This window comes from Colius striatus, chromosome 17, assembly GCF_028858725.1.
Source record: "Colius striatus isolate bColStr4 chromosome 17, bColStr4.1.hap1, whole genome shotgun sequence".
Classification (NCBI taxonomy): Eukaryota; Metazoa; Chordata; class Aves; order Coliiformes; family Coliidae; genus Colius; species Colius striatus.
The window spans coordinates 2,948,710-2,973,537 of record NC_084775.1 but is presented as its reverse complement, the minus strand read 5'-3'; the positions used below and the strand labels follow the sequence as shown (position 1 = coordinate 2,973,537).

The following is a 24,828-nucleotide window of genomic DNA, read 5'->3' as shown; positions in this document are numbered from 1 at the left end:
CTTGTGCCCCCATGTCTTACCCCTTCATAGCCCACGTATCCCCTCCAGCCTCCATACCTCCCGTCCCCCGTGTCCCACATAGTCCTGTTCCCTCTGTAGCCTCCACCCCCATGCCCCCCATACCCCCTACAGCCTCCATGCCCCCATATCCCCTGACCCCTCATCCTCCCCCAACCCCCCCCGCTCCCAAATCCCCCCCTGCCAGTCCCGTGTCACCCCGTGCCCTCACAGCCCCGCCATGCCCCGCTGCTCTCTCCTAGCCCCCCATCATGCCCCCCGTGCTAGGTGCCCACCCGTGCCCCTCCCGGCGGCGCGTCCGTGTCCCCCCCGCGCCCGCGGGCGCTGACCGTGCGGGCAGGGAGGCGGGCAGAGTCCAAGGCCGGGCCGTGCCGGGCGGGGCGGGGCGGGGCGGGGGGCGGCGCTCCGGGGCCTCCGCAACCCGCCGCCGCCCCGGGTGTCCCCCAGAGGCGGCGCGGAGCCCGGCCGGCGCCGGGGCAGCATGAGCGGCCGCGCCGGGGACCTGAGCCCGCGGCAGGCCGAGGCGCTGGCGCAGGTGAGCCGGGGCGGGCAGCGCGGGGGGGACACGCTCGGGCCGCCCCGCCGCGGCCCCGGCCCCGCCGCCTCGGGCATGGCCCCCGGGGCGGCCGCGGGGGTCTTCCGCTGCCCCCTCCCCGCGTCGGAGCCCAAACGCGCGGCGCTGAGCCCGGTCTCCGCCGGGGAACGGCCGTCCCGGGTGGGTGCCGCGGGGGTCCCGCCAGCTGAGCCGACCCGGCGGCAACCCCCCGCGGCCGGGCACCGGCAGCCCTCCGGCCCTCTCCCACCCTCCCCGCCCGTGCCGCTGGCGCCCGGGACCCCCCGCCCGGCCCCGCGGGCTGCCGAGGCCGAGGATGCTCGGCAGTGACCCTCCATGGCGGCCGGGCCGGGCCGCCCCCGGCACCTTCCCCGTGCTGCCAGCCGGTTTGATTCCACACGGCCGAGAACGGCAGCTCCGGCAGCTTTGGCTCATCGCTGCTCTGCTGGACCCAACCAAACTCCTCCCGCGGGCGATGACCCCGCTGGGCTGCGGGGGCTGGGGGCCGGCGGTGGGCACGGGGCGCGGAGCTGGCGGTGGGCACGGGGTACGGGGTACAGAGCCGGCGGTGGGCACGGGGTGCGGAGCCGGCGGTGGGCACGGGGCACGGAGTCTGCGGTGGGCACGGGGAGCAGAGCTTGCGGTGGGCACGGGGCTCGGGGTACAGAGCCGGCGGTGGGCACGGGGTACGGAGCTGGCGGTGGGCACGGGGATCGGAGCCGGCGGTGGGCACGGGGTACAGAGCCGGCGGTGGGCACGGGGCGCGGAGCTGGCGGTGGGCACGGGGCACGGAGTCTGCGGTGGGCACGGGGAGCAGAGCTTGCGGTGGGCACGGGGCTCGGGGTACAGAGCCGGCGGTGGGCACGGGGCTCGGAGCCGGCGGTGGGCACGGGGAGCGGAGCTTGCGGTGGGCACGGGGCACGGGGTATAGAGCCGGCGGTGGGCACGGGGCTCGGAGCCGGCGGTGGGCACGGGGCACGGAGCCGGCAGTGGGCACGGGGTACAGAGCCGGCGGTGGGCACGGGGTATGGAGCCTGCGGTGGGCACGGGGAGCGGAGCCGGCGGTGGGCACGGGGCGCGGGGCTTGGAGCCGGCGGTGGGCACGGGGCGCGGAGCCGGCGGTGGGCACGGGGTACAGAGCCGGCGGTGGGCACGGGGTATGGAGCCTGCGGTGGGCACGGGGTGCGGAGCCGGCGGTGGGCACGGGGCGCGGAGCCGGAGCCAGCCTCGGGGCCAGGGGGGCCAGGGGGGCCGGAGGAAGGCGAAGGAAAGCATAGCTGCAAAGACCAGGCACAGGCACCTTGTTTTTCTCAGGGTGAAGAAGCTAATCCCGGGTTTAATTACACCTAAATGCAGCGCGAGATAATCCAATCGGCCTCATTAAGAGGAGGTCCCGGGCTGGTACAGAGATTTGGGCTGAGGCGACTGGGGCCACGTGCCAAAGGTGCCCCCCCCGCACCCCCAGCCCCCTGCTCCTGCACCCTGCCACCCTCCCGCCCGCTCCCTGGGGCTGGCACTCGCTGGGGTGTCAGGGGCAGGTGACCACCCGGTGCCTGGCTCCATCCCAAAGGATGACCCCGGTGATGGCAGAGGAGGGGGCTGCTCCCTGTGGGGTGAGGGTGGCTGGTGGGACTCTCCTGGGGGGGGTGGGCCAGGAGGGCAGCAGCCCCCACTCACATCCCCTGTGCCCAAGGGAGCTGCTTGGGCACAGCGGGTGTGTGGTGGCCAGGCTGGGGATGGTCCTGTGCCAGGGAGCAGGGACAGGACATAGGGCATCTCTTTGCTCCTGGGACAGTCCCAGGACTGGATGAGACTTTTTTTGGGGTGGAGGGGGGAAACCCTCCAGTCTGGGGGCTTTTAGGGTGGGAGTGGAGACCCCTCTGCCAACAGCCCCTCTCCTCCCCTCAGCTCCGGGAGCGCCTGCAGGACGTGCTGCCCTCTCTGCCCTCCCAGGATGACTATTTCCTCCTCAAATGGCTCCGAGGTAACCCCAGGGCTGGGGATTGGGGGACACACATACGAGGTGGGGGGGTGGGGTGTGGAAGACCCCAAGGGGCTGCCCCTGAGCCGGGGATGCTGAGCTCTCCTATCTCTCGCAGCGCGCTGCTTCGACGTGCCCAAGGCCGAGGCAATGCTCCGCAAGGTGAGGGGACACGCCAGGGCTGGGGGGACTCTGCTCACACTGCCACAAGCCACCTGGGATGGATGGGACAACTGGCGTGGGGTGTACCTCATCCCACAGGATGGGGGATCCCCAAATCCCCTTCCCCTGCCTCACTCTGCCCCCTCCACTCGCAGCACCTCGAGGTTCGCAAGCACATGGACGCCGACAGCAGCGTCAGCTGGGAAGGCCCTGAGGTGGGTGACCCCAGTGCTGGGGGGGATTAGGGAGCCCTGGGGGGATTAGGGAGCCCTGGGGGGGCTGGGGACGGGGCAGTGTGTGCCTGAGCCCTCTGTGCTCCCACAGGTGATCAGGAAGTACATGTCAGGGGGGATGTGTGGCTACGACCGGGAAGGCAGCCCCATCTGGTACGAGATTGTCGGGCCGCTGGATGCCAAGGGGCTGCTCTTCTCAGCCTCCAAGCAGGACCTGCTCAAGAAGAAGTTCTGGGACTGTGAGATGCTGCGGCGGGAGTGTGAGCAGCAGAGCCAGAAGGTGGGGACACAGCCCCACTCCCCACACAGCCGCCTCTCTGACAGCCCCAGAAGCCCCCGTCTGGTCTGGCCTCACCAGTCAAAGTCCTTCCCAGCCCTACAGGTCCCCATCCTGTCCATCCCCCTCAGTCCCTGCCAGCTCCCTAAGTCCCACCCCTTGTCCATCCCCACAGCCCAGTGTCCTCCCCAGCCGTGTAGGTCCACATCCAGTCCGTCCCCACCAACCCCACAAATCCACATCTTATCCATCCTGCCACAGATCATGTCCCTGACAGCCCCAGAAGTCCACATCTGGTCCATCCCCACCACCCAGTGTCCTCCCCAGCCCCAAAATCCATGTCCTGTCCATCCCCACCAGCCTGTGTCCCTGTCCCAGCACCCACACCAGCCCCTGGAGCCCCTTCTCCCTCCCTGACATCTGGGAGGAGGCTCTGGCCTAGGGGGGACAAACCCATCACGACCACTCCATCCCTGGGGCTGGCTGGGAGCCCCCATCCCGTGGGTCCAAGCGCTGCCTGAGCCCCTCCCTGTCCTCTCCTCCCAGCTGGGCAAGAAGATCGAGATGGTGCTGATGGTCTACGACTGTGAGGGCCTGGGCTTGAAGCACCTCTGGAAGCCAGCTGTGGAAATGTATGGGGAGGTGAGCGGCTGCCTGTGCGACCCCCCATGCCCAGCTGGGAGCCGTGGCTGACCCTGGGCTGTGCTGGGCTGACCCTGGGCTGGGGTCACACGGGGCTGACTCGTGGCCCCGAGGGCTGTGACACCAGAGCCAAGGCCCCGCTGGTGCATCCTCCTGGCATTGCAGGGTGGGGGTCCTGGCCCGTGCCCTGCCGTGCTCCCCCTGTGCCCTGCTGGTGCATCCTCCTGGCATTGCAGGGTGGGGGTCCTGGCCCGTGCCCTGCCGTGCTCCCCCTGTGCCCTGCTGGTGCATCCTCCTGGCATTGCAGGGTGGGGGTCCTGGCCCGTGCCCTGCCGTGCTCCCCCTGTGCCCTGCTGGGTGTGTGGGACGGGAGGGTGACCTGAGGCTCTCCCTGTCCTGTAGCTCCTGTCCATGTTTGAGGAGAACTTCCCCGAGTGCCTCAAGCGCCTGTTTATCGTGAAGGGTGAGTTTGGTCTGGGGGTCCCACCGCCTGCTGGGTGCAGACCCCCACTCTAACACCCCCCTGTCTGCCTCCCAGCCCCCAAGATCTTCCCCGTGGCCTACAACCTGGTCAAGCACTTTCTGAGCGAGGACACCCGCAAGAAGGTCGTGGTCCTGGGATGTGAGTGCTGAGCCCGTCCCCGGGGTGTCCCCAGCTGAAGGGGGTGTGCAGTGGAAGCCAAAACAGGAGGGTCACATCCCCCTCCGCTTTCATCTCAACCAGGGGTGAAACCCCAATGCTGGAAGGGGTTCCCTGGCAGGGCTGGGGCTCCCCCCAGGACCCACAGCCCCCCTCAACCCCGCTGTCCTCCACCCCACCAGCCAACTGGAAGGAGGTCCTGCAGAAGTACATCGACCCCGCGCAGATCCCGGTGGAGTACGGGGGCACGCTGACGGACCCCGACGGGGACCCCAAGTGCTCAAGCAAGGTAGAAGCCCTCCCTTCTCCCCTCTGGCTTCCTTGGGGGTCTTCCCCCCCATACCCACATCCATCTCCACCCCCTTCCAGATCAACTACGGAGGGGATGTGCCCGAGCACTACTACGTGCGGGACCAGCTGGCGCAGCAGTACGAGCACACGGTGGTGGTGAACCGCGGCTCGTCCCACCAGGTCGAGTACGAGATCCTCTTCCCCGGCTGCGTGCTCAGGTGAGGAGGAGGGGGCTCCACGCCACGGCACAGTGGTGGGTGTCCACAGCCCTACCACAGCCCCACCACTGGCCGGGCTCTTTCTGGCACAGGTGGCAGTTCAGGTCAGAGGGAGCTGACGTGGGTTTCGGGGTGTACCTGAAGACCAAGATCGGGGAGCGGCAGCGGGCGGGTGACATGACCGAGGTGTACCCCAACCAACGCTACAACTCCCACATGGTGCCTGAGGATGGATCCCTCACCTGCTCCACCCCTGGCATCTGTAAGCCCCTTCCCCTGGGAGTGGGGATGGGACACCCCCGGGGTACTCCCCGTGCCCCTGACACCCCTCTACTCCCGCAGACGTCCTGCGCTTCGACAACACCTACAGCTACCTCCACGCCAAGAAGGTGAGCTACAGCGTGGAGGTGCTGCTGCCAGACGCCACCTCAGCCCAGCAGATCCAGAAGCTGGGGGACAGGCTCAGCGAGGTGGCCCTAAACCACAGCCCCGAGTGACAGCCCCGCAAACGGCCCCGGCCCCCCCCCCCACACGCCGCGGGGCACCCTGACGTCCTGCTCCGGACCCCCGGGGCGGCCGCGAGGATGGAGGGCGGGGGCTGAGCACCCCCCAGAGCTGACGGACCGAGGCGGGGGGGGCGAGACTGAGCGGGACCGGGGCGCCCCTCGCTGTGCCTTACGTGGGTCCCGCGCCCGGCCGCTGCTGCGTGGGGCGGGGAGTAAAGGGACGGACTGAGACGGCTCGGCTCTGCTTTCCCCCGCAGCCCCCCGCAGCCCCGCGCAGCCCACGTGACCGCGGGTGACGCGCGCGCCCCAGGCCCCGCCCCCTTTTCCCGCCGCCGGTCTCCCAGTTCCCGCCTTGCGGCGGCGCGCGCCGGGAGAGGGGGCGGGGCTTCGTGACGTAAGCGCAACGGGGGGCGGGGCCGGGCGGGCTCGCGCGGCGGCGGCGGCGGGAGCGGCCGGGAGCGCGCGCCATGGGGGAGGCCGAGCGTGACCCCTACCGGGACACGTGGATCCGATACCTGGGTGAGCAGCGGCACCGGGCACCCACACGGGCACCGCACCGCGTACCGAGCTCCGGCACGGGCACCGGGCACCGCACCGCGTACCGGGCACCCACACGGGCACCGCACCGCGTACCGAGCGCTGGCACAGGCACCGGGCACCGCACCGCGTACCGGGCACCCACACGGGCACCGTACCGAGTACCGAGCGCTGGCACGGGCACCGGGCACTGCACCGCGTACCGGGCACCCACACGGGCACCGCACCGCGTACCGAGCGCCGGCACGGGCACCGGGCACTGCACCGCGTACCGAGCGCCGGCACGGGCACCGGGCTCTGCACCGCGTACCGGGCACCCACACAGGCACCGCACCGCGTACCGAGCGCCGACACGGGCACCGGGCACTGCACCGCGTACCGAGCGCCGGCACGGGCACCGGGCACCGACACCGGGCACTAACAGCCGGTACTGCACCGGCTCGCAGGGTCGCACATCGGGCACTGACACTCGTCCTTGTGCACTGGCACCCGGCACGGGCACTGACACGGGGTACCGGGACTAGTCACTGTCAGCGGGGAGCAGGCACAGGGGTCCCCGTCAGGGGGTACCGGTCACAGACACCAGGCACTGCTCATCACCGGTCCCTGCCGGCACAGGCGGCCAAGGTGACCAGGCAGGACCCGCGGCTGCTGCCGGGGACACACGGGCCCGGGCGGGTCACTGACCCCTCACTGCCCCCGCAGGTTATGCCAACGAGGTGGGCGAGTCGTTCCGGCCCGTGGTGCCCGTGCAGGTGGTGTGGGCCAGCTACGGTGTGGCCAGCGCCTACGTGACGGCCGACGCCATTGACAAGGGCCGGAAAGCTGCCGCTGTGAGTGTCCCCTGGGCCCTGCCTCCCCCTCCCCACACAGCCATCCCCCAGCCCCAGCCCACCCCGCTCTCCCCGCAGGCCCACGCCCAGGACCCCGCGCAGGCCACGCGCGTGGGGGTGGCCGTGGTGGACACCTTCGTCTGGCAGAGCTTGGCCTCGGTGGCCATCCCCGGCTTCACCATCAACCGCCTGTGCGCCGCCTCGCTGGCCCTGCTGGGCACCCTCACCCGCTGGCCCCTGCCCCTGCGCCGCTGGACCACCACGGCCCTGGGGCTGGCAGCCATCCCCCTCATCATCACCCCCATTGACAGGTAACGGGGCGCGGGGGGCAGGGCAACAACCCCATGGGACAAGGCAGAGCCCCGGGGTGCTTCTCCCCAGGGAACTGGGCCCAGGGCTGGGTGGAGGGGGAGGGGAACGGCCCCCCCACTCTCCCAGGGGCTTTGCCGGGGTGCAGCCGGGACAAAGCCCCACAGGGAGGGGGATGATCCGGGGGCTGAGCCGGGATTAGCGGGGTGAGGCTGCTCTAAGCCTGGTTGGGGTAGCGCTGGGGCCCGGCTGACATGAGGGAAGGGGGGTCCCGGGGGGATTAGGGGCAGCTTCAGCCACCTCTCCCTTGTCAGGGCCAGTAACTGTAGCCCAGGGAGCCCCCAGCACTGACCCCTTCCCTGCTCCCGCCCCAGGACTGTGGATTTCCTGATGGACTCCAGTCTCCGCAAGCTCTATGGGGCCCCAGGAGAGCCCCCAGCCCCACACTGAGCACCCCCAGGCTGGGGAAACTGAGGCACGCTGCTGTTCTTAGGGTGCTGTGACCCATCTACTGTGAACCCTTGCTCCACTGGTGGCCCCAGAGCGGCCAACCCTGCCCCACGCCTGGTCCTAATAAACTATTTCAAACCTGCCCCTGTGCTGGGGGATGCTGGTCCGACAGGGACCCATGGTTGTGTTCCTCCTTGGGATCCCAGCCCCTGGGGGATCACCCAGAGCAGCCCTGCTCACCCCCCCCAGCACCTCCCTGGAACCCCTCCATCACTGCCAGCCTCAGGGGACATCCCCTGGGCTGCACCCACGGAGCTGCCACCACCTCCAAACTCCGCAACCAGTAGCCAGCACCTGCAGCCCCACAGGCCTGGGGACGTGCCCCACAGCTGGAAGCCACACCGGCCCCTACGCCAGGAGGTACCACCACGAGCTGTGCCCCCAGCAACACCCACACTGTACCAGCAGCAGAAGCTGTAGAGAACTCTTTTACTGGGGAGGAGGTGTGCTCAGGCCGAGCTCTGTGCCAGGCTGCGTGGGGACTGGCCCCCTTTGCCCCCCAGCCTGGGGCCCAGGGCTCTCACCACGCTCTGCAGCTCGGCCTGGAAGGGATCGGGCTGCCTGTGCCCCCGCCGCTGCCCACCCAGGCGCCAGCTAGCCCAGGCCAGCCCCAGCGAGCCCCCGAGCAGCAGCAGCAGGGCCAGCAGAGCCAGCCCGGCCAGCAGGAGCCTCTTCACTGTGCGGCACAGAGCTGGGGAGAACAAAAGAGACCCCGGAATGGGAGGGTCAGGGGTGGCTGTGACAGCTGGGATGGGGGGTTTGGGGCCATGGGGTGATGTTGGGGTTGGTCACTCACCCTCATACCACGGCAGCTTCTCCTTCCTCACCAGCAGTGATCCAGCTGTCTCCCAGTGGGGCGTCCCCTCCCCGGGGAAGCCTGCAAGAGGACATGGCCTACAGAGCCTGTCCCAGCACCACAACCTCCCCCCAGACCCAAAACCACGGAGGGCCACACAGCCTGGCGCCTGTACCTGGCAGCTTTCTAAGGAGGGTGTCGTCAGGGGGGCAGATGGTGTTACAGCAGCGGCACAGGTCACTCTGGGAAGGGTCTTCTGCATTGTGCCAGCTGGGAGGAAAGGACAGAGCTGCTGGGGAGAGGGCTGGGGTTCCCCAGTCTCCTCTCAGAGACACAGATGGTGCAGGGCCAACAGGTCATCAAATCATTTGGTTGGCAAAGCCCTTTCAGCTCCTGCAGTCCCAGTCCTCCCCTCACCCTGCCCAGCCCAGCACTAACCCCTGGCCCTCAGCACCTCAGCCCCACGCCTTTGGGTCCCTGCAGGGCTGGGCACTGTCCCAGCTCCCTGGGCAGCCTGGCACAGGGGCTCACACCCCTCTCAGGGAAACAGTTCTGCCTCAGCCCCAGCCTCAACCTCCCTTGGGGCAACTCCAGTTGGTTTCCTCTTGTCCTGTCATTCATTCCTGAAGAGGACAGACCAAGCCCCAGCTCCCTGCAGCCTCCTGTCAGGGAGTGTCAGAGGGCTCCTCTCTGCCCTCAGGCTCCTCTTCTCCAGGCTCAACACCCCCATTCCCTCAGCCCCTCCCCAGCACCCTTGTGCTCCAGCCCCTTCCCCAGCATCATTGTCCATCTCTGGACGTGCACCAGTGTCCCAGCCCTGCAGGTCTTGGCTACCCCAGAGGAGATGTCCCCCAGGGTCCCCAAGCACTGCCAGTTCCCTCCAGGTTCAGGTGAAGCAGGGAGCCTGTGCTGGTGCCACCTTGCCACCAGAGGAGTGGCACCCAGACCACGCTGGGGTGGCTTGATCCTCTCAGTGAGTCACCTTGCCCAGTTGGCTTCTGCTCCCAAAGCACCCCCAGGTGCTGAGGAACTGGGGCACCAGCGGTGAGGCCGAGCCAGGGCTGAGCTTACCTGGCTGTGGCTTGGCTGTAGAAGCAGGAGCTGGCGCCGTGCCCCCAGGCCGTCAGCAGGCAGCGCACAGAGACCTGCCCAGACAGCGGCTCAGGCTGGGCTCGGCCACTCCACTCTCCTCCCACCCAGCAGCGCAGCTTGGGGCTGCCCCAGTGGGGAGCAACGTGTCCCCCCACCAAGGGCATCCCTCAGCCTCACCTCCTCCTCCTCAGACTCAGCCTCCAGCACAGGGGCCAGCAGGGTGAGCCGCAGGCTGGACACTGCTCTGCCGTGCTCCACAGACACACTCACCAGCTTCTGCCCGTGCAGGCACCTGAGGCAGGAGAGCACACGGGGACATTGGCAGGCCACCCCTCTCCATCAGGTCACCTTACAGGAGCCCAGGCTGCCTGGAGCAGTGGCTCTCACCTCTCACACCCCACAGGCACTCACCCATTGCTGTTCACGACCATGAAGACCCTGCTGGGGCGTCCCCGGGGCTCTGAGCGCGTCCCGTAGCACTGTTCCACACGGATCTGCAGGGAGATGCTGGCAGTGAAGTGGACCATGGCCTCCAGGTGGATGGCAGAGCCAGGGCTGAGCACCAGCAGCTTCTTTGGGGCACTGAGGTCCCCTGAGGAAGGGAAGGCGACATCCCCCAGTGTCACATCAGTGTGACATCCCCCAGCCTGTCCCACCACAGACCAGGACATGAACACCCCCAGACCGACAGCCACCGGTGCCTTGGCCTTCACCCCTGCAAGGCACCTGCCTTCCCAGCTGCCCACTCTGTGTCCCTGGCTCTGTTACCCCAGCCTGGCTTCCCTGCCTGCTCTCCAGAGCTACAGCACCTTGCTGGTTACCCCCACAGAGCTGAGAGGGGCTACATTACCCATCAGAACAACAAGAGGCAGCTGACTCCCCAGACCCAACCATGGTATGGAGCAGGGGGTTGGGAACATCTCAAAGCACCACTATTGAAAGCCCAGCACCCCCCACCAGCCTGGGAGGGGAAGTTCTACAGAGATGGCCACCTTCTCTTGGTGTCCTCAAGGGCTGAGGACAAGCAGGAGAGAGCGCTGGGGGCTGCTGGTCAAGCCCAGAGGTCTTGGCTGGAGCCATCCTGTGGTCTCATCCCCCAAAGCTCAACACAAGACCCAGAGTACTCACCATCCAGGAGCCTCAAGGTAAAGTTCATGGTGGGCTCCTCTGAGTGGGAGTGAGCACGAGTCCCACCGAGTGTAGTGGCAGCAGCAGACCCTGGTGCCACAGCCCTTGTCCCCATGCCCGAGGACACCCCTGGAGCCACCACCGTGTGACCAGAGGACTCAGAAGCAGCTGGAGCCATGGTGGTCCCTGCAGCAAGGAGAAGGCTTCGACAGTGGGGCTGAGCACATCCCAGGCAGTGGGGACATCCAGGTCCTGGGGTGTCCCTGGGACTCGTGGAGGGCAGGTGGCAGCAGCACAGGGGAGGGCAGCCAGGAACAGAGCCAGGTTCAAGCACATCAGGGTGCTCCTCCATCCCCAGCTTCCCCAGCCAGGGCCTCTCCTGGCCTTGCTGGCCATGCCCCAGCATGGGACCACTGTAGGTGCTGGGATGGTGGGTGCTGGAGGAGAGAGAGTTCCCCAGCCCTCCAAAGGCGAGGTGAGGTGTCCTCAGGCACAGCTGGGAGCAGACAGGCTGCACCAAGAGCGTTCCCCAGTGCTATGACCCTGACCAAGGCTGGGGACAGACCAGGAGCTGCTGACGAGATGGCAGACCATTGTCTGTAGCCACAAACCCCACCAGCAGCTCTAATCCCCCCTACCCAGACCAGGTTCTTAGAGACCTGCTGGGACCTAAGGGCACTGGGAGCCCCCAGCAAGCCCCCACGCTCCAGTCCCACATCCCCAGAGCACAGGGTTGCTTTAGGAAGTCTGCTCTCCACCAAGAAGACTCAAGCCAGCAGGTCCAGAAGGGCAGCAGGAACCAGCACCAGGCAAAACTAATGGCACCTACCACCCTCCTGCACCCAAACATGGGTGCCATCACCCACGTCCCTCAGTACAACCCACTGAGAGGAGCAGCCAGAGGGTCCCAGCCCCACTCACCTGCCACCCCCAACACAGCCCCACACAGCAGCACCCACCAGCTCAGCCCCATCCTCAGCAAACAGCAGCCCCAGCACCTGCAGGGGCCTTTAAACACCAGGGCTGGGTGCCATCAGGCCCCGCTGGTGCTGCCAGGTTTTGGAGATTTGCTTGATTTGCCCTGCCATCAGCAGCCCCACCCGTGGGGTTGGTCCCACAGCCCATCCCAAGATGTGCAGCCATGGCTCAGGCCCTGTGCCATCACACAGTCTCAGTCCCACCACCCAGGCTGGTCTTGCACGTGGTCCGGGTCCCAGTGAGTGGTCCCACACCCACCAGTTAGTCCTGGTCTCATGCATGGTGCTGGTCCCACCAAATAGTTTTGGTGCTGGTCCAACCCTGGTGTCAGTTGCACCACATTGTCTGGTCCCACCACCCAGCCTTGGTCCCATGGGTGCTCCTGGTCCTACCTCATGGTCCTACACAGTCCCAGCCCCACCACGGTCCCAGGCCCACCACAGTTTTGACCCCATCACACAGCCCTGGTCCCATTACAGCCCTGCTGGCAGCCCCAGGCCCACCACACCATCCTGGACCCACAGGATGTTCTTGAGAACAAGAGCCTGCAGGAGGAGGCTGCTGGGATAGGGGACTTCAGCAGGACTTTTCTTCCACCCTTTGCCCCCCAGGGAAGGCAGAGCTGCTGCTGCCCACCCCAGGGCTCGCTCTAGGGCAGACCCAGGGCCACGGGCAGCAGGTTGGTCCCAGCCAGGTCAGAGAGCTGGTGAAGTGCCTGTGTCAGTGGCTCCTGCCTGCCTCAGATGGCCCCAAATCCTCTCTGCCTGGATCGACCCAGTGGCTCGGGCACAGAGGGATGTGGGCAGTGTCCCCAAGGGGATGTCATCCCAGAAGGGCTGTGCAGCCAACCTCCTGCCTCAGGAGGGGTTTCTCCATCCCCCCACCCACAGAGGCAACCTGTGGCCATGGTGGGGTTCGACACCTGCTCCCAGCAGGACATCTCACCTGGGGACCTCAGAGAGTGCGTCCCAGCACCCATCCTGCTGTCCCTGGGCAGTGCCATGTGGAGTTGAGCTGGTGACCCCAGCAGTGACTCTGGACTGGCCTTGGGGGCTCACATCCATCCCAGTACCACCCCACTGAAAAGGGGGTGCACCCACCAGCAGCAGAGATGGGACCTGGTGGCACGAGTGAGTCGTGATGTGTCACCCGTGCTGGCTGTGCCACGGGCCCGGTGTCCCTGTGGAACCATCACACCTTCCTGGTGGCGTGGCCTGGGCCTCCCACGCTCTGCAGGGACAGTGGGGATGGATCCAGGCCCCTCACTCATGCTGGGGGTCCCCTTCTTGAGTGCTGCCTCCAGAGCACACGAGGCTCCCCACCCCCAGGAGTGATGGGGAGAGCAGAGCTGGGACCCTGAGGGGCTGCAGGGACAGAGCGGGATGTGGCCCCCACGGAGATGTCTCAGTCCCTCCCACAGCCTGGAGAAGGAGGAGGCAGATGGAGACTGTTAACAACTGCCAGAAAGGGCCATTCTCTTACAAAAGTAGAATTGCTTTTTATTTCTCCTCTGTACAAAGGGAGCAGAACTGGGCCTGGGGGGATCCCTGTGCCCGGGGGAGGCTCAGCCAGGGGTGCCACCTCTGTGCCCAGCCTGGGCCACTCTCGGCAGGACGTGGCATTGCCAGTGTCATCCAGCCCGGCCAGGACACGCAGGGGCTGTCCCCCCGTGGAGGGGAGGAACAGACCCCATGCTCAGCAGCCCCCTGCCCAGGGGCTGGCATCAGCGGGACAGGGGCCACTGGACCTTGCTCCTCACCTCCTCCCCACCCCGGCTCTCACCAGACCCCGTGGGCCTTTGGGACTGAGGCTACGGGGCCCTCTGACTGGGACAATTGGGGCTGGGAGGGGACCCGCTGCTGGGAGGGGACCTGCTGCACGGGTGCCCTTCACCCACGAGCACCATGAGCCCGCTGATCAGCGCTGGGGCTTTTGGGGTGGGTTTTCCATTCTCATGTGGCTCAGGGTCACAGTCTGCCCTGGCTGAGGTGGGCTGAGAACGTGCTGCGCTCACTGCAGCCACGGGCTGGAGCGGTGGTGCAGCAGGCTCTGACACAGCCCCAAAACCAGACCTCAATGATGTGAGGAGCCCCTTGAGGTTTGGGTTTGCTACCAGCAGCTCTGCCAACCCTGGGCAAGGATGACCCTCTGCCACTGCTGTGCCCTCGCTGCACCTCCGGCGACATGCTGAGGGCTGTCCTGCTCCTGCTGTGACCAGGCTGTGTCCTTCACCAACACCTCCTCCAGCCTTTGCGCGGGGGAGGATGAAGTGGATCCTTCCCAAGCCCCCAGTCCTCGACCCCTGGGAGGCAGAGCTGGAGGCAGAGGCTCTGCTCTCCTTGCCCAGAGGGTGATGGAGCGTCTCCCCGACTGTTCCTGGGCGCTGCAGCCTCCAGCTGTTTCCCCTCACGTCCAAACAAGAGACACCATGAGTAGGAAAAAGGAAAGCACCTGGTTCTTCGCTGGGGACAGCGGGGTGCCCGCCCTCCCCTACCACTTGAGGAAGTCCCTCACGCGGCTCCAGAGCTTGGTGATCCAGAGGTTGACGCCCAGGTCGGTCAGGTACTGGATTTCGGGCGTCAGCATCTTGCGGCACAGCTTCTGGTGCTTCTTGTTGATCTTCTTCTTCAAGTTGTAGCCCAGGATGGACTTCTCCCCCAGCGGCTGCCAGGGCTGCATGGAGGACTCCTGGATGGCGCTGGCGTCCACGGCGTGTCCCCCATCGATGCAGATGCTCCTCATCTTCTCGTTCTCCCGCCGCAGCTCGGCCACGTCCTTGGCCATCCTCTCCCTCCCGTAGGCCTCCACCTTCCTCCAGAAGGTGGCATTGAAGTAGCGGTAGAGCTTGGCATCAATGAGGTTCCAGGCGGTGGCTTTCTCGTAGAGCTCGGGCGTCAGCCGCGACACGGTGGAGCCTTTCCGGGCGTTGAGCTTGAAGTAGAGAACGTCCTCCAGCTGCCAGCACAGCAGGTCCTTGAGCAGCACCAGCGACTCGTCGAAGTACTCGAGCAACATGACGAGGTGGAAGCGGCCGTCGATCTCCCGGATGTGCTCCTCCACCAGCGGGCTGTCGGCGGCCAGGCTGTTGTCATAGCCCAGGTCGAAGAAGAGGAGGTTTTGGAGGTAGTGAGCGTTGAACCCATTGGGGTCATAATAGCGCCATGGATCCTGGAGGAACTGAGCCATCTTATCCTCCCCCGTCAGCTTCCAGGTGAGGGGGATGACAGGCCCGAAGTAGTGGAAGGAGGACTCGAAGAGGTAGGCGGGGTCCCGCAGCACGGTGACGAAGGCGGCGTCGGGCGGCAGCAGCGGCCGCACCTCCTGGAAGCGGAAGCGCATGTGGTTGCAGATGATGTTGAAGCAGGAGCCGGGCCGGTAGTGCCGCACCTGCCGCCGCTCGAAGAACGACGGGTAGTAGAAGTCGTTGCGGCCGTTGGGGAAGGCGAATTTCAAGCGGTGCTTCTCGCCGAAGCGGAAGAGGATGTTGAGGATGGTGCTGCTGGCTGTCTTGTGTGTCTTCATGAACATGATGTTGAGCTTGGGCAGGCAGCTCGGTGCCGAGGGGCTGCCCGTGATGTTGGCTGCTGCTGGAGCTTTGTCGGTGGCTGGGTGGGGGGAGCAGGAGGAGGAAGCCGGGATGCTGGAGGGGAGAAGAGACAGCACCTCATTAACACTGCCAAGCACTTAAAGGGTGGGGGTCAGGAGGATGGGGTGACACTTTCCTCTGTGGTGGCCAGTGACAGGACAAAGGGTGATGGGCACAAGCTGGAATGCAAAAGGTTCCACCTAAACACAAGGAGCAAGTCCTTTGGTGCTGAGGTGAGGGAGCCCTGGCCCAGGCTGCCCAGGGAGGGTGTGGAGGCTCCTTCTCAGGAGGTTTCCAACCCCACCTGGACACGTTCCTGTGCTCCCTGAGCCAGGGGAAGCTGCTTGAGCAGGGGTTGGGCTGGAGGAGCTCTGGAGGGTACTTTCAGCCCCCACCATTCAATGTTTCTGTGACACCGTGGCGAGGGCAGCTCACCACCACAATGGCTTGGCCGTTTTGCTTCCTGAAGGAGCTGGGCCTGTGGATGGCTTCTTGCCCCAGGGATGGGTGCTGGACAGGGTGATGGAGGCAGGGGCCCCTCAGTGAGCTGGGCAGTTGTCACCACCCCCATGAACCCCCGACATCAGCTGCAGCCCCAAACCAAGCTCATCCAGCCCCTGGAGAGCTCCAGCCACCAAGGATGTGCTGTTGTGGGGTCACAGCATTGATGCTGCCTAAGCAGGGGGTCCCCAGCCCTCCCCATGGGCACAGCCATGGAGGGCTTGGTGCAGGTGATGTTGTGATGTGCATCGAGACGAGCTCTCCATGGCTGTAACTCCATGGACAGAGCTGATGATGTTCTCATGAGGTCTGGAAGCTCTCAGCCCCTTATAGGAGTGGAGGAAGATCCAGAACCCCAGCAAAGAGGGAAATAATCCCAGTGCATGGCCCCACAGATGGGCTGCAGGCCCTCAGGCAGCAACCAGAACACCTTGTGTGTCACCTGAGCTGCCTGGCACAGGGGAAAGAGACCACAGTGTCGAGTGACTTTGGACACCGTTAATGAAGCTGTAGAGCTGATCCTTGATAAGGATCCCAGCCAGCAGCAGGGGTTGGCAGGGAGCTTGTGAAGCACTTGCCAGCAGATCTCATAAATAAGCTTAGAGATAATTTTACTGCCAGGAGGGACGACCAGGAGCAGAGCCCTGCTTCTTGGGTGGCAGGGAGCTGGAAAGTGGGTGAGAGTTTCTGTGTGACAGAGCTCTGGCTGCTCTTGAAGGACAAAGAGCACCTGAGTACCCGCCCCTGCTCTGCCTGCTGCTCCTGCCTGCCAGGGAATATCTCTTGTGATCTTCTCCTTGCCCCAGGGGACACGAAGCTGCAGCAGGCAGGGGATGTCCTGTACCTCCTCATCCCTTTCATCACTCAGGAGCTGAGCTCTGGTTGCCATTTTCCAATGGGTCCTGCCTGGAGTGAGGGTCTGCAGCCCCCTCAGGAGATGGGATCTGCCTTCCCCCCTCCACGGGTCAGGGTGCACTCTCCAACAGGAGGCTGTAGGAAGGGGACGCCTCGCTGTGAAGCCACCGAAGCCTGAAAAGCCCAAGGACCACCTTTGGTTGGGAGTGCCAGGTGCAAAGCAGGGTGTCCAAGCTGCCAGGGGGAACACGTGGGGACCCCACACTCACTCTGTCACGCCGACTTGCAGCGGGAGGATGGCGTAGGAGTACAGCAGCAGCATGAAGCTTGTCAGGAGGGTCCCCAGGACAAGCCCCTTGCACATGGACCTCCAGTGCCTCCCATGGTGCAGCATCCTGGTCACCTGCAGCCGGCAGAGAGGAGAGCTGTTAGCATTGGGTGATGCAGAAACAGGGACTGGAGGGACCCTGGGACTCAAAGCACAAGCACATGAAGCACGGGGACATCTCATGGGCATGGGAAGTCCCAGGTGGAACCTCACCGGGCTTTTCAGTGCTGGCACTGCAGGAAGAGAGATAAGCCAGCACCAGGCGTGTCCCTCGTTGTAGGCAAAACAGGTTTGTGGCCAAAGATCAGCTGTTCTGCACAACCTGAGCACTCTCTGCCTGCCTTAAAAAAACCCATTGTGACTCCATGGCCGACACCAGAGCAGTCAGGGAGGCAGGGAATGGTGAGGAGAAAGGAGCTGAGCCATGGAGCAGCCCAGCCACGAGGCAGGCAGATCCCCAAAAACCACTGACGTAGGTAGTAGCTTCCCAAGGCAGCCAGGATCCCTCTCCCAGGAAGATCTCCAGGCCAGGTCAGGAGCTGCAGCAGCTCAGGATGGATGGGATGCCACGACACTCACCTAGTGCAGCCATGCCAGGGCACCCATGCCTTTTTGGGGGGGAAAGTGGGACACAGACCTGCTGGACAGGACAGCCCTTCCCACCCCTCCACCTACAGAACTGCATGTACACACTCATTGCACACGTGCATGTACACAGAGGGCACATGCACACAGAGGCATGTGCAGGTAAGGACACACGTGTGCATGCACACAGGGCACACGCATGCATGGGTAAGGACACACATGTTCTTGCATGCACACACACAGTGAGACACAGACATGCCCCTGTGCATGTTCATGCATCCTCACGTGTGCACAGGGTCACACACACACGCGTGTGCACTCCTGCTTCACACACACACAGGGACACAGACACACTCGTGCACATGCAGGGACAGACAACCAGCCTGCTCTCCCGCCCTCCACACGCACATCTATGCTCACTGCTGCACACAGACACACACACACACGTATGTACAACCCCCTCCCCTCCAGCCCCCTCCCCACGCCTCTCCACGCGTGCCCGTGTGCGCACAAGGACACGCACCAGCGTGGTTTTGAACCACCGCTCATCCCCACACGGGCACACGCACCTTCCTGCACCACCCAGACCCCGTGCACAGCCCCCCGCAGCCCCCGCAGCCCCCCGCAGCCCCCTGCAGCCCCCGCTCGCCTGCCGCTGCCTCCGCTCGCCGCAGCCCCGGGCCGGGCGGGGGGTCACCGGCGGCCCCCCCGCGCCAGCCACCGCATTGCAGCAGGGCTGTCCTCTGCGGCAGGACCACGGGACACGCCGCTCGTGACCGTGGCACCCGCGGCCGGGGGCATCCCCCGAGCTGGAGGGCAAAGCCCCGCAGCCTCACGCCCCCACCCCCCGCCCCCATTTAGCGGCTGCAGCATCGTGTCCCCGCGCCCCGCTCCGGCTCTCGGCCAGCCCTCGCTCCCGGCTGAACGACACCCCCCGCAAATAACCCACCGAGTCTCTGTCCCTGCCGGGACACCGCTCCCTCAGAGCCTCGAAGCTCCAGCAGAGATGGAACCCCGGCTGGGGGAAGCATCATTCACACCCAGACACACTCGAACCCTCCCAACCCCCACGTAGCAAAGACCCCCCCCCCCCCCCCCCCCGGATTTCTAAGCTAAAGCCCAAGCAGAAAGGTTACCCAGCCAGCACGAAGGGTGCCCAGGGCACGGCGAGCCCCGGGCACTGCTCCTGCCTGCCTCCCCCCCTCTCCGCCCCCCTGGCTCAGCCTCCTGCGCTGAGATTTCCAGCTCGATGAATAATGAATGGAAAATGCAACCCGAGCCCGAGGCTGCGGCCGGGCGCCGGGCACGGCCCGTCCTGGCACCCAGCGAGGCAGCAGGGGGATGCCCACGGGGAGGGGGCACCTGCTGCCACCACACAGCTACACCCAGGCTTGCCCAAGCGCTCTCCCCCCTGCCCTGCAGCGGGGACCAGCAGGTCTGGCCACATCCAGCCTCTGCCCAGTGGTTTTCTGAGCCCGTGGCAAGGGCAGGGGGGAATGGCAGAGATGGAGGGGGGCACAGTGTAACTGTGGCGGGTGGGGGGGCTCTGGGCCTTCCTCAGAACTGCAGCGTGAGTGTGAAGGTCTCACGCTGGGAGCAGCCAGGGTTTGGTCTCACGGCCTGGCCATGGTCATTGTGCCATGGGCACCATCCCCACCACAAAAACCCACTGGTGGGGACCCCCACAGCGTGGGCAAAGCTGCATTTCACCACCTGTGCTGCCACTGTGCCACAGGGCACAGCACTGGCCGCGCTGGCACCATTAACCCCCCTCTCAGCTCCCACTGCCGCGGGGGACCCTGGGGCAGCCCCACACGCCGGGATGCCGGGACAATGTGTCCCTCCACCCAGGCTGACTCCCCTGGGCTGGCTCTGGCAATCAGCTCTCAGCCTAGTTACGCTATTGACTTTGCCTTAAGCGAGTGGTTTAACCATTAACCAGCTCGATGGGGCGTTTTCCGGGGGCTCCCATGCGCGGTGCCAGCGCTGCCAGACACATTCCCAGGGGGACGATGTGGCTGCACCAGCCGCTTCCCCACGGGTCACTCCCCGGGATACCCCAGGCCAGGGAGCTTTGTGGCCCTGTCCCCACATCCCAGCAGCTCCCCTGCTCCCCAGGTACAGCCCGGAGCCTTCTACTGAGCTTCCTTTAGGTACAGACCCCTGTAGCCGCTCTACACGAGGCACATCCACCTGCCTCTCGCTCCTCCCGCCCCTACAAGACCAGGGCCAAGCTCTTTGTCCCACGTGCCCAATTTCACACAGGCATGGCACTTCCCCCGCCGCAGGCCCAAACACCCGCTCCCACCCCCCTCACACCCCCCTGCCCCACGGAGCCACCCTCCAAGCATCACCTCTTCTTTATCCTGAGCTGCTCCGGGCGAGCCGTCGGTGCCGCGTCCTGGGCTGGCCGGGGCGCAGGGGGAGCGGGTGGCACGGGGCAGGGGGGCCGATGCTGCTCCGACATGGAATAAGCTCGTCCCGGGCAGCTCCCCGCGAACGCCGGCGTCGCCGAAGCCCTCCCCAGCTTTAGGGCATCACTGGGGTGCTGCCCCCTGATTCCCAGCCTGGGGGGAGGAGGGAGGAAAAGAGAGCGAGAGGAATGAGAGCTGCTGCGGAGAGGGACGCGGGGCTGCGGCCGGGCGCTGGCCGGCTCCCCCGGCACGGCCGGGCCAGGCCCCGGCTGCCCGCTGCCACCCCGGCCCTGCCGTCTCCACACCCACAGCCGGCAGCACAGAGGAGCCATTCAGCCCTCTGCCTGCCAGCGCCCCGAACAACGGCCGCGTTTGTCTCCATCTGCAGCTCCGGCCTCAACGGGGACATTGTCACCCATTGTGCGGCCCCTCTGCTGCCCGGCCCGGCCCGGCCACGGCACCGCCGGCCCCCGGCCCCCAGCCCGGCCCCCCACGGCCGGCCCTCTGCTCCCTGCCGGGCACGCTCGGACCGGCCGTGGGCCTGAGCTCACCTGGAGCTGGGGAACGCTGCGCTGTGGCCCCGTCGTCTGCTCCCCAGGGCACCCCAGCAGCGCTCTGCGGGCTCCTCTCCATCCTGCAGCCTTCCCCTGCCCTCCCTCCCTGCTGCTGATGGGATCAAAATAGCTTTTATGGCCTTAATGGCAGCAATATTTGTGCTCCTCTCCCTTCTGTAATGAGCTCAGAGCCGCCGCGCTGACGCCGGCCTTTGCCCTTCCCCCCCTGCCCACGGCCTGCGCTGGGGCTCGGGGTGACCCGGCAGGGTCTCATCCTGCCACCATCCGGTGCACGGTGCTGCGCTGGGGCAGAGCAACGGCCCCTGTGCTTGTGCCAAGGAGTCATGGCAGGGCACCCTCTGGCCGTGTCCAGGACCTCCCGGTGTCTCCGTCCGTGCCAGAGGGCTTTGGGGTCCAGGGCTTGTCCCCACGGGGCTTGGGGCGGGTTCTCAGCCTGGGCTTAACCTCTGCAAGCCCCGGGCAGGAAAAGCCAGAATATCCTCCCTCAGAGCAGGAGGAGGAATGAAGAGCCGAATAACCTCTGTTGTCACGAGGAGAGGGATGAAGAGCCACCAGCCCTCTGTAGGCACTGGCATATCCCTGCTCTCCCGGGCCAGACACCTCCTGCTGTCCCCAAACCCGGCTGAAGGATCTGACCCAGCTCCTCAAAATGAAAGCCTGAGGCCGTGCCAGCCTGGCTGTGGGCACTGGAGAGGAACGGGCACCTTCGGGCAATCGAGAGGAACAGGCACCAGGTGAGCACAAGCACCCAACTGAGCACAGGCTCCCCGAAAACAAGTCTGGAAGTTGCCCTGTGCCCCAGGGGAAGCTCAGAGGCAGTGTCAAAGTCTGTGTGACACACATACAGCCCCCCGCCCCAGCCCTCATTCCATGCATTTCCAGGGGCACAGCCCTGGCTGGACTCGTGCCTGGGGTTATCTCCCATCCCTTCCCCTGCCCCCTCAGGCCCAGCTCTCACTGCATGAAATAACCACCAGCACCAGATTCAATCACAGCCCCAGCTCCACCGCCAGCTCCAGCTCTGGCTGTTCCCTCCCTTTGTCTGGATTCACCCTGGAAACAGCAGCATGGGGACAAGGAGCCATCCCACCCCCTTCCCACAGGGCACCTCTCAATTCCAGCTTTCCTCCTTCCCGTGGGCTGTGTACTGAGTGGTCTCCAGCTGGAAGAAGACTGGGGTGGCTGGGATGTGGCAGCTCAACAAAGGGATGCTCACAGGCATGGGATGTGAAGAGAATGAGTCAGGAAGCCCCATCTCCCACACCCCATGGGGTGTAAACCATGGAATCATAGAATCATTTTGGTTGGAAGAGGCCTTTAGGATCATTGAGTCCAACCACTCATCTCACACTGCCAAGGCCCTCAGCACCTCATCTATGTGTCTTCCAAATGTCTCCCTGGGCAGCCTGGCACAGGGGCTGACACCCCTCTCATGGAAACAGTTCTGCCTCAGCTCCAATCTCAACCTCCTCTGGGGCAACTGGAGCCCAGTCCTTTGTCCTATTGTTCATTACTGGGACAAGGGGAAATGGCCTCGAGTGCACTCAAACTTCCCCAGAAGGGTTCAACCACAACTTCCCCCACCCCCTGTCCCTTGGCCATCCCATCTGGCCATCCCTCAGATGTAGAGGTACAAACAGAGCACTCACTCAGCAAATGGTGACCAGGGGGAAGTGTACACCAGAGCTGGGGATGCTGAGGGCTTTGGTGATGAGCCTGAGGGCAGCAGCGTGGTTGGCACACGCCACGCAGGCCAGGGCTTGGCTCTGGCAGATGCTCCTTGGCCAAGCTTGGCGTCAGGTGCATTTATTGCTTGGAAAAGCTGTCATTAGTGCTGACAAAAGAGGGGGAACTGGTGGTGGCCCTCAGGGTGGCACGTCCAGTTTGTGGTTACCTGGCTGGGCAACCCATCAGCAGGGCTGCTGCCTGTGGCTGGCTCTGCCCTATCTGCTCATCCCTTCCCTATCTGCTGTCCCAGCACTGCAGGTGCCTGGGAGTTCAGCAGCTTTGGTGGGGTTGGGAAGCCCCAGTCAAGGGTTCCCACCTCAGGGTGAAAGTCTGGCTCTGGGTGCAGCCCCAGGAGCTCTCAAGTGGTCAATTTTCTGAGAGGTGAAGTCAAGGAAAGGGAGGGAAAAGCAAGCAAAAAAGGATCTAAAAAAGGAAAAGAAAGGCAAAACCCTTCCAGTCTCTCAGGAAAAAAGGGAGAAAAAGAAGGGGAAAGAGGGAAAAAGAAATAAAGGAAGGACAAGAAAAAGAGAAAGAAAGGCAAAGGCAAAGGCAAAAAGGCAAGGACAAAAGAAAGAGGGGCTGTTGCTGACAGTTCCCTACCTGCGCTGCTCCTCCCATGCTGATGGGGGATCTCAAAGCCCCAGGGCTGACATTGCTCACAGTGAGCTCAGGGGCCACAGCTGTGTCCCCACAGCAGTGCCAGGAGCTGACACAGCCTCCACCTTGGTTGGGAAAGAGTTTGTCCTCCAAATAACCCCCCTGAGATGATTCAGTCACCACAGCTGGGAACAAGGGTGTCCCCATCAACCCCCCCAAGAGACAACCAGCCTTCAACACAGCCAGACACTCCCCATAGAAGGCCCCAGAGGTGACAGAGCCTTCATCACAGTGAAGACAAGGCTTCCCCCAAGCAGCCCCTCCTGATGGCACAACCTTTGCCCTGGCTGCAGACACCCCTTGAAGCCTCAGGAGACCCCACGACCTTCACCATGGCTGGGGCCCGACGTGTCCACATCAGCCCCATGAGCCAACCCAACCTTCACCCCCTCACCAAAACCCTACAGCCCACCCACCAGCAACCCATCCCTACCCTGGGACACCCCTTCCCAACCTCCAAATGAGCCAGAGAAGGAAAACTTGCCTCCCCACTGCGTCTTGCACTACAGCAGGCGTCACCCTCTGCTCTCCTCAGGACGGGGACGGCCATGAACAGGCCTCAGGGCTGCACGCAGGCCCCACTGAGGAACTGTGTGTGTGGGGTTGTTCTAGGGGAAAAAAAGGGGTCTAAGAGAAAGGAAGAGGGGGATAATGGTGCTGATAATGGGGCCACTGACCCCTGGCAGCCTTACTTTCTCCTTGCATTGTTTTAATCCCAGAATCCCAGCATGGTGGGGTGGGAAGGGCCCTGCAGAGCTCACCCAGCCCAACCCCTGCTACAGCAGGTTCCCCTGGCTCAGGGGGCACAGGAACGTGTCCAGGTGGGGTTAGAAACCTCCTGAGGAGCCTCCACACCCTCCCTGGGCAGCCTGGGCCAGGGCTCACCTCAGCACCAGAGAAGCTCTATTTTTATGTGCCAGGGGCACTGCCTGTGTTTGTGCCCATTCCCACTTGTCCTGTCAGTGCCCACCACAGACTGTCTCCATCCTCTCAACACCTGCCCTTTAAATATGGATCAGCATTGATAAGGTCCCCTCAGTCTCCTCTTCTCCAGGCTGAACAGCCCCAGGTCCCACAGCCTTTCCTCAGAAGGAAGATGCTCCAGTCCCCTCAGCATCTTGGTGGCCCTGCACTGGCCTCTCTGCAGCAGTTCCCTGTCCCTCTGCATCTGGGGAGCCCAGAACTGGCCCCAGGACTCCAGATGAGCCCTCCCCAGGGCAGGCCAAACAAATTAATAGTAGGACTATCCAGGCCCCTGCAACCCCAGCTGGGTCCCCCCCAGCCCACTCTGAGCCAAGAGCCCCAAAATAACCTTTCCATCCAAAACAATCACCCCCTTCTGGCCTCTTGCTGGAAGAAGGTGTGATAAGGATAGTGAGCCCTCAGAACCTTTGTCTCGTCCCTTTGCAAGCAACCTGAGTGTCCCTGTGGGGTTGGAGGCACCTTGGGGCCAAGCTCCCTGGTCATGGTGTCTCTCTGGATGGGGACTCCATGGGCTGGTGTCAGTGCTGGGTCACTTTGACCGTGAAGAAGTTGTTTGTTGATGTTCAGAACCTCCTGGCTTTCAGTTTGTGCTCATGTCCTGACATTAGACCCCACTGAGAAGAACCCTCATCACACCCTCCCCTCAGGTAGTTACACCCATGGAGATGAGCCAGGACTTCCCCAGTCAGCTCTCCAGCCTCCCCTCCTAGGAGAGATGCTCCAGTCCCTGCAGCATCTTGGTGACCCTTTACTGGACATGCTCCAGTATGTCCATGTCCCTTGTGCCCTGGGGAGCCCATTGCTGGTCCCAGCATACTGAGTGGCCTCACCAGCACAGAGGGGCAGCATTACCTTCCTCACTATCCCCCAGCTCTCCTCACACAGCACCCTCACCCCTCTTTGCCCCAAGG

The 24,828-nt window shown here is 64.7% G+C and overlaps 3 protein-coding genes across 4 annotated transcripts; 2 read left to right on the top strand and 1 right to left on the bottom strand.

The window, feature by feature from the left end:
- Nucleotides 1–454: 454 nt before the first annotated feature.
- On the top strand, nt 455–5,738 carry SEC14L2 (SEC14 like lipid binding 2). 2 transcript variants are annotated; one of them, XM_062009883.1, is made up of 12 exons: nt 455–553; nt 2,480–2,555; nt 2,671–2,714; nt 2,870–2,929; nt 3,039–3,227; nt 3,771–3,866; nt 4,269–4,329; nt 4,405–4,488; nt 4,689–4,795; nt 4,876–5,015; nt 5,108–5,277; nt 5,358–5,738. In XM_062009883.1, the coding sequence occupies exons 1-12, from the start codon at nt 500–502 to the stop codon at nt 5,510–5,512; spliced, it is 1,236 nt and encodes a 411-aa protein (XP_061865867.1). In that variant the 5' UTR covers nt 455–499; the 3' UTR covers nt 5,513–5,738. The 2 variants fall into 2 exon arrangements, with proteins under 2 accessions (XP_061865867.1, XP_061865869.1); XM_062009885.1 differs by lacking the exon at nt 455–553 and adding an exon at nt 1,897–2,015.
- Nucleotides 5,739–5,951: 213 nt separating this feature from the next.
- MTFP1 (mitochondrial fission process 1) lies at nt 5,952–7,784 on the top strand. The gene is made up of 4 exons (XM_062010257.1): nt 5,952–6,040; nt 6,764–6,891; nt 6,970–7,202; nt 7,575–7,784. Exons 1-4 carry the CDS (start codon nt 5,989–5,991, stop codon nt 7,648–7,650), a joined length of 489 nt encoding a protein of 162 aa, XP_061866241.1. The 5' UTR covers nt 5,952–5,988; the 3' UTR covers nt 7,651–7,784.
- Nucleotides 7,785–13,233: 5,449 nt separating this feature from the next.
- Nucleotides 13,234–20,601, bottom strand: GAL3ST1 (galactose-3-O-sulfotransferase 1). The gene is made up of 4 exons (XM_062010028.1): nt 20,525–20,601; nt 19,914–20,126; nt 16,916–17,049; nt 13,234–15,344 (listed from the first exon to the last, which is right to left on the bottom strand). Exons 3-4 carry the CDS (start codon nt 17,038–17,040, stop codon nt 14,195–14,197), a joined length of 1,275 nt encoding a protein of 424 aa, XP_061866012.1. The 5' UTR covers nt 17,041–17,049; nt 19,914–20,126; nt 20,525–20,601; the 3' UTR covers nt 13,234–14,194.
- Nucleotides 20,602–24,828: the final 4,227 nt, after the last annotated feature.